This window comes from Papaver somniferum, chromosome 4, assembly GCF_003573695.1.
Source record: "Papaver somniferum cultivar HN1 chromosome 4, ASM357369v1, whole genome shotgun sequence".
NCBI lineage: Eukaryota > Viridiplantae > Streptophyta > Magnoliopsida > Ranunculales > Papaveraceae > Papaver > Papaver somniferum.
The window spans coordinates 119,085,750-119,092,709 of record NC_039361.1 but is presented as its reverse complement, the minus strand read 5'-3'; the positions used below and the strand labels follow the sequence as shown (position 1 = coordinate 119,092,709).

At 36.6% G+C, this 6,960-nt stretch overlaps 1 protein-coding gene across 1 annotated transcript; it reads right to left on the bottom strand.

Moving 5' to 3' along the window:
- Nucleotides 1–1,553: 1,553 nt before the first annotated feature.
- LOC113276443 (protein KINESIN LIGHT CHAIN-RELATED 3-like) lies at nt 1,554–4,854 on the bottom strand. The gene is made up of 3 exons (XM_026526044.1): nt 4,706–4,854; nt 2,295–4,269; nt 1,554–2,022 (listed from the first exon to the last, which is right to left on the bottom strand). Exons 2-3 carry the CDS (start codon nt 4,220–4,222, stop codon nt 1,812–1,814), a joined length of 2,139 nt encoding a protein of 712 aa, XP_026381829.1. The 5' UTR covers nt 4,223–4,269; nt 4,706–4,854; the 3' UTR covers nt 1,554–1,811.
- Nucleotides 4,855–6,960: the final 2,106 nt, after the last annotated feature.

Below are 6,960 nucleotides of genomic sequence, written 5' to 3'. Positions count from 1 at the left end.
TTTCTGGAATGAAAGTCTGTTTTCTTAGGTTTTTATATGGACTTCATTTCTGGAATGAAGTCTGTTTTTTTAGGTTTTTATATGGACTTCATTTCTTGAATGAATTCTGTTTTTTTTTTAGGTTTTTATATGGACTTCATTTCTGTTTTTTTAGGTTTTTATATGGACTTCATTTCTTGAATGAACTGCTACAAGAAAATAAGTAAAAATTAACACGAAAGGGTACTTTTGTCAGTTTAATATTTTTAAATAATTATGGACCAAACAGTAAAGGCGTTTTCCTAAAGGACCAAACAGACATGGGCCCACCTAAAAAATGACCAAACGATAATTTTCCCTAATGCAAAACCCGGAAAAAATCAGTTACTGTTAACAATCGATGGAGCCCAATGGTTGTGTATGTGTTATTCGTCTTTAACACGTGGAAGTTATTTACGTTCTTCATTTTTATATAAGGAAAATTGAGAATGTGTCTCAAAATCGACTGTCATCTTGGAGATGTGCCCCAGGATTCCAGTCTCTGGGAATATGCCCCAAAGTAACGGTTTCCGTTAAAGAACTGTTAAATAGTCAATTTATCGCAAATGTGTTCGAACTTTCTCTCTAATTTTTTCGAGGTTTTTTCTATCTGAATATGTTCTTGAACCTTATAAAAGTGTTAGTATATGGTATATCTGTTTTTTAACTCGCATATATAATCCTTAGTGTGTGCGAATATTGACTACTTAACGGTTTTGATGGAATTTTGGATGACTGGGGTATATTTCCAAAAACTGAAATCCTGGGACATGTCCCCAAAATGATAGTCGATTTTGGGGCACATTTCCAAGTTTCTCTTTTATATATTTATTATTTGTTTTGGTATACTATTTATGTTCTTCATATACTTGAGATTATTCATGTACTAAAGTGTCTTCTTCATATACTTCAGATTATTCATGTACTAAAGTGTCTAGGGTGGAATTGATATGGAACTCGTTTGGACGGGAGAGTTTAACCCATTTTGGATTGAATGATATTTTTCCCTTGTCATTTTCATTAACCAAAATTTGTTGCCAAGTGCAAATCGGGTCGTGCTATTGGTAGTAGACTTGAACCCTCTTAGTCACACTCCAGAAGATTTTGAAAGTTTTATTCACTTTGAAGGCAAGATATAAACTGACATCTGAACATTTTTACTCAATTGTTCAGTCTTTTTCCTTTTCCTTTCTTCTTAGTCGATTGGTAAGACAACAAACACCTAACTACCCTTTCACATACAAGAAGTTAAAACTGAGTGTCAGTGCAAAAGCAGATTCTGTTGCACACTGTCTGATATGCAACTGCAGCTCTGTGCAAGGCTGTTGTTAACTAACTACGAAGAATCACAAGTTTTCAATCATTATTAAATTTTCCAGCAGTGTACCATGCACAGTAATCTACTTTGTTAGTAAATCAAAATTTTGTTCTTTTAGTACATAACTAACAACTTCCACATGGAACATTTTAATGCAATTGCATAATCCAGTGCAATCCAGACATAACCTATCTGTCACACTTACGAGATTTGCTAGTTTGTCCAACACAACAATGAATATTTTATAAATTCCTTCAACAATGGAGAGTAAAAAATACAGCATACCTTTAGAACGAAAGAAGTAAAGAAGAGATCAGTACAATCACATACTACAACTAAAGGCTCTTTCTTTTTTTTCTTTCTTTCTTTCTCTTCCTTGTTATTTCTTTTGACAGTACAAACCAAGAATCTTGATTAACAAACCCTATATTACAAACATGCAATTGTGTACAAATCTTTTACATTATTATCATTATTATACTTTAATGGAGTCTTTTTGTACAGTATGAGAGTTGGTGTCTAGTAGGTTTTCTAGTGATCTGGCTTTTCTGTTGCGGACCCGGCCAGCTTCTTTTAACAACTCGGTTAGCCTTCTCTTTTCATCATCAACATCAGGATTAGCTGTTCCAAGCTTTTCCTCTCTCATTCCAACAACATATTCTAAGATGCCGATTGCGTCTTCTAACCTGCAGAAGATAAGAAGTCACATACAGAGATGGTAAAAATGGCATGGTCTACTATCCTTTTCAGCAAATTTTGGAGCCTACTATCCTTTTCAGCGATGTCGAAGTCACAAATTTTTCAAAGCTTAATGATAGCATATGAGTTTGTTGTATGGCTCAACTGAAAATGTTCAGCTGGGGTCTATTATCAAGTACCCATCAGATAAATAAGTATATGATGAAGCACCAATATAGAACTTATTAGAGCACAAACAATTAAGAGTGTAATAACATACCTGCCCATTGCATCGTAAGTACCCGCAAGGTTGCTATACACACCCAACGTGTCAGGATGGTAAGGCCCATATTCTTGCTCCAAGACGGTCCTGGCTTCTTCAAACAGATCGGCAGCCTCGTTTATGGCATAACGTTGTACACATGCGAGCCCCATCTGGTTCAAAGCGATCCCAAAGAAAGCAGATTTCTTCTCACCACTTACTCGCAGCTTCGTAACAGCACTTTTAAAGGAGTTGTATGACTCTGAATAATTTCCCAACATATAGTACATCACCCCCATCTGAGCCTCAATTCCTGCAATTGTGCTTTGATGACCAGGTGCATTGGCATATATTTTCAGAGCCTTTTTTAGCAACTTGAGAGCCTGTTCAGGTTCATTCATGGACTCATAGATGGCAGAAACATCAGTTAAACCACTAGCAATCTCCTCTTGGGGGATCCCTGCGATGGGTTTTCCGTAAATCCTAAGGGCATTTTCACAATAAGATTTCGACTCCCTTAGCTTCCCGGTCTTGTTGTACAAATCGGCCAAGCGTACAAAAACTGAAGCAACAGAGGGATGATTCTCTCCCTTGGTTGCCTTGTAAACTGTCAACGCCTTCTGATAAGCAAAAACAGCCTCATCATATCGAGATAAGGATAAATATGTGTCTCCAATGCTGCAATCAACTGTAGCCACCTCCATTTCTTGGCCGTTGGAAACCATGGCCATGCTAGCTAAAACAAGATGCTCGAGAGCCGCTTCATAATCTCCCTTTGTATCACAGATAAGACCCATAAGTCTTCTATCAGCAGCCTCTTCCAAAGAAGCAGGTGCTCCACTTTCTTTATGGATATCGAGCGCCATGCGACAAAGTTTCTCAGCCTCTTCAAACTGCAGTGCTTGTACAAGGGCTTCAGCAAGATACCTGCAAGTTTCACCAACTCTTGGATCCATCTCTCCCAAAGCTTGTTTCTGCACATCCAAACCCAGTTTGTAGCACTGTAACGAATTCTCGAATTGACCTGTCATTGCGTAAGTATCACCCAATTGCATATGACCGGCAAACTTTGCAAGGGCCTGATCTTGGTTTTCTTCTGCGGCTGGAATCTCGATTGACCGTTCAAGAATTTTAATAGCCTGATCATACTGCCCTAAGTTACAATGTATGGCTGCTACAACATGCAAACTCATGACTAGTTCTAAACTGGGACTTCCATTTGAACATTTCTCAAATGACTTGGCTGCTCTTAACGCAAACTCGAGAGCTTTTTGAGGATTATCCCCAGAAGAAATCAAATCTCTTGCTTGCTTTAGCAAAAAAGGACCAAGATCTGGGTTATTTACACTCTCCGGAGACGGATCATCAGTTCCATTCTGTGCTTTAGCCCCTCCAAGCGCAGACCTTTGTTTCTTAGCAGAAAGAATTCCGGCAATTGATTTTCTTGGGAGCCTAGGACCTTTACTCCTGGGACTTGATTTCGGTGACTGAGTGGCATCTAACGACAATCGAGTATTTCCTTTTGACTGTGGGGAAGAGACGGAGTTTACACTCAAACCTTGAGCAGCCTCCGAATTCCCAGCCTTTTCATTATTAACAGACCCACTTTCCATTATCTCCTCTTCCATAATTTCCACTTCTCTCATTTCACCTCCAACCAGATGCCTCAACTCTGAATCAATCCTGGACTCGTCACCATCTGAACCAAAACTTGCCCTCGACGGAGACTGATCAGAACTTTGCATATCACATACATTATCATAAAGATGTTGTATCGATGTATCTATACCATCATCCATTGGTGTACCATAACCTTCACTCTGTATGCTTTGGGGATTCACAGGACTGTGCGACTTCACAGAATTTTCTTCGAAAGGGGGAGTTCTATTCCCACTGCTCAGAGCGTCATCTCCATTAACACCCACATCATTAACAATTCCAGGCATCTTTGTTTGTAATTCAATAACAAACTACTAAATTCAAATGAAATTATCTGCAAAAATTAATGAAAAATGAAAACAAAAATTAACAAGAATACACAAATTTTCACTTCACTGGATCTCCAAACATAAATGAAAAATCAAGTGTAAATTCTTTAAAATGACCATCTTTCTAACACCATGATAACCAATTTAACCACTGATAATTGCATCATCACTTAAAATTAAAAAAATAAACTATAAACAAAAAAAATAAACTAAATACTTCTTCCTTGTTGACTATAAATAACACTATAAAAAAATGAGTAAGAAATTTAAGGTTTTCTAGTATGATCTCAACAACCCATAGTCTAAATCAAACACACAAACACATTCGTTTGAAGAAAAATAATAATTCTAACTAGATGATTTTTTTCAAGAAATCTAACAACTAAAAATAACAACTAGAGAGTGAAGAAAAGGGAAGAAAATAAAAAGAAAAAATCGTACCTTTGAAAATACTTCATTAATGGGAGTCACTGCCAAGGTTTCATCCTTTTTTTGTGGCTTTATATTACACACGCAGAGTTGAAGAAATAAAATCTAGAGAGAGAAAAAGGAATTTTGACAGGCGGGTGAGGGTAAAGTTGGTAATATTGGTATTTAGGGGAAAATTTGTTAAATTGTGATTGGGTAACAGTACAGAGGTGGAATGTCTCGCAAAGGAAGAAAAAAGAAACTGATGATGATGAAGACTTCTTTCCCACCGTCTGAAACCGCCGATTTATTATTATAAAATCTGTTTTTTTTTTCTTATTTAGAATTTTCCAAGTACATATTACAGGAGATTTCTAAAAGTCAAATACACCCCTCGAGAAATCTTGACTTCTCTTTAGTGCTACTATTAGTACTAGTAATAGGAGCATGACTTATGATAGTGGTTAGTTGTCGACTGTTGTGACTTGATGAGTTGATAAAACATGTTCATCTAAAATGGCCATCTAAAATGAACCGAAATAAGAGTAAGGCCACTTCCTATGCAAATGAGACTATATGCTTGTGCGCATTGGAACCGGCATAATACCTATTCCAATCTTAGATTTCTAATAATAACACATGACATGCAATTTTAAGGATGCACAGTGGTGTTACTAAACGGAGCACAAGTTGGGTCTTTTAATCCTTTGGTCCGAAACATGGCATGTATTTTCATCTCTCTCAAGTTTCTGTGTGGTTTCTTCTCAAAACCTAAAATAACCCTCAAAACCATTGACGTTAAAAACCCTCAAAACCATTAACGATAACTGCTGAGATGTAATTTATTTTTCTTCTCTGTAGTTTCATCTCAAAACTTAAAAAAACCCTCAAAACCATTATCGATAATTGTTCACATGTAGTTCATTTCGGGCTAGATCTGAACGGATGTCTTATTTTTTTCTTGCTTTTTAGATAGCTAGTAGTTTAGGTTGTAGAGGTGTAAAACGGGTCGGCGCATCCGAGCACAACTCATTAAAAGGTGAGCCCGTCGTGTTACGTGCTATGTTGTGCCAGAGATTAGGGCATGTTGTGTTGTGCCGTATTCGAAGGCGTGCTGTGTCGTGTTGTGCTGTGTCTGGCACGTTTATTTTTCATTTTTCAAAATAAATATTTTTCAACATGTTTAGATATTATGTGTTCTGTTATTGAAATAATTCGACATTACGAAGATAGAATGTCAAAAAATGGTTACAGTATATACTCTTTTATGAAAATACAAAAAACAAAAACAAAAAATATGTTGTATTTTGCCGTATCGTGTAGTGTATTATACATGTTATGATGTGCTTTGTTAGCGTGTTGTGTCGTGACATGTTGTGCCGATTAGCTTGGCCCAGCACAACACATTAAGCTAACGAATTGTGCCGTGTTGGTTCAACTCACGTGTTGGGATGGATTGTGCTCATGCTGGCATGATCCAATTTGTTTAAGTTTTGTTTCAATCTCCATTGTTCTAAGAGGTTTTTATAATATTCGTGTGGGTTTTTTTCCCTTTTTGTTTGTGTCTTCTCCTTTATGGAGATTCTCTATCCGCTCTCATGGCGTTTCTTTGTGATTATAATAGACATTTTTGGTGGAAGTTCAAGTGTGGTGATCAAGATTCAACACTTTGGGCATATTACCGTCATATTTTCATAAAAAGATCTATTTTTCAAGAAGAAAAACCCTATCAAAATTGTTGGGTTATAATCCCAAAACTATTTTCCCAATCTTCGGATTGTTTGATACTTTCGTTGGCAGTTGTTACTTCTATTCGCGAATTATTCTTTACTAGTACATTTTAATTATATTTCGATATTTGATCGTGATGTTCTTGAAGTCCATATAATCTCTATTTTATCACGAATAAAGTTTTGTTAAATATATCAAAAGAAAAATGATCTTCAATCCGCGGTATACATGCGGAAAAAAAATGATAGTAACTCTTAGGCTAAAATGAAAAACTAATATGTAGTAACTCATTTTATTTTATTTTAGAATAGACGGAGTGTATTTTACTGTTTTGTCATATGACCTTACCAAGGGCATCGTCTGGACCTTCACCATACACGAAGTGAATCTGGAACATACATTTATGACTCAACCCTCTATTGAGTGACAAACCCGACAGTTGGTGTTAACCATTATAAATAACCCAACATGCGCTATTGGTGTGCCGTATTAAAATTTAAGCTGTGGGTAGGGCTGAACATGGTGTCGGTTAACCGTTGGAAACCGACCGAACCAGA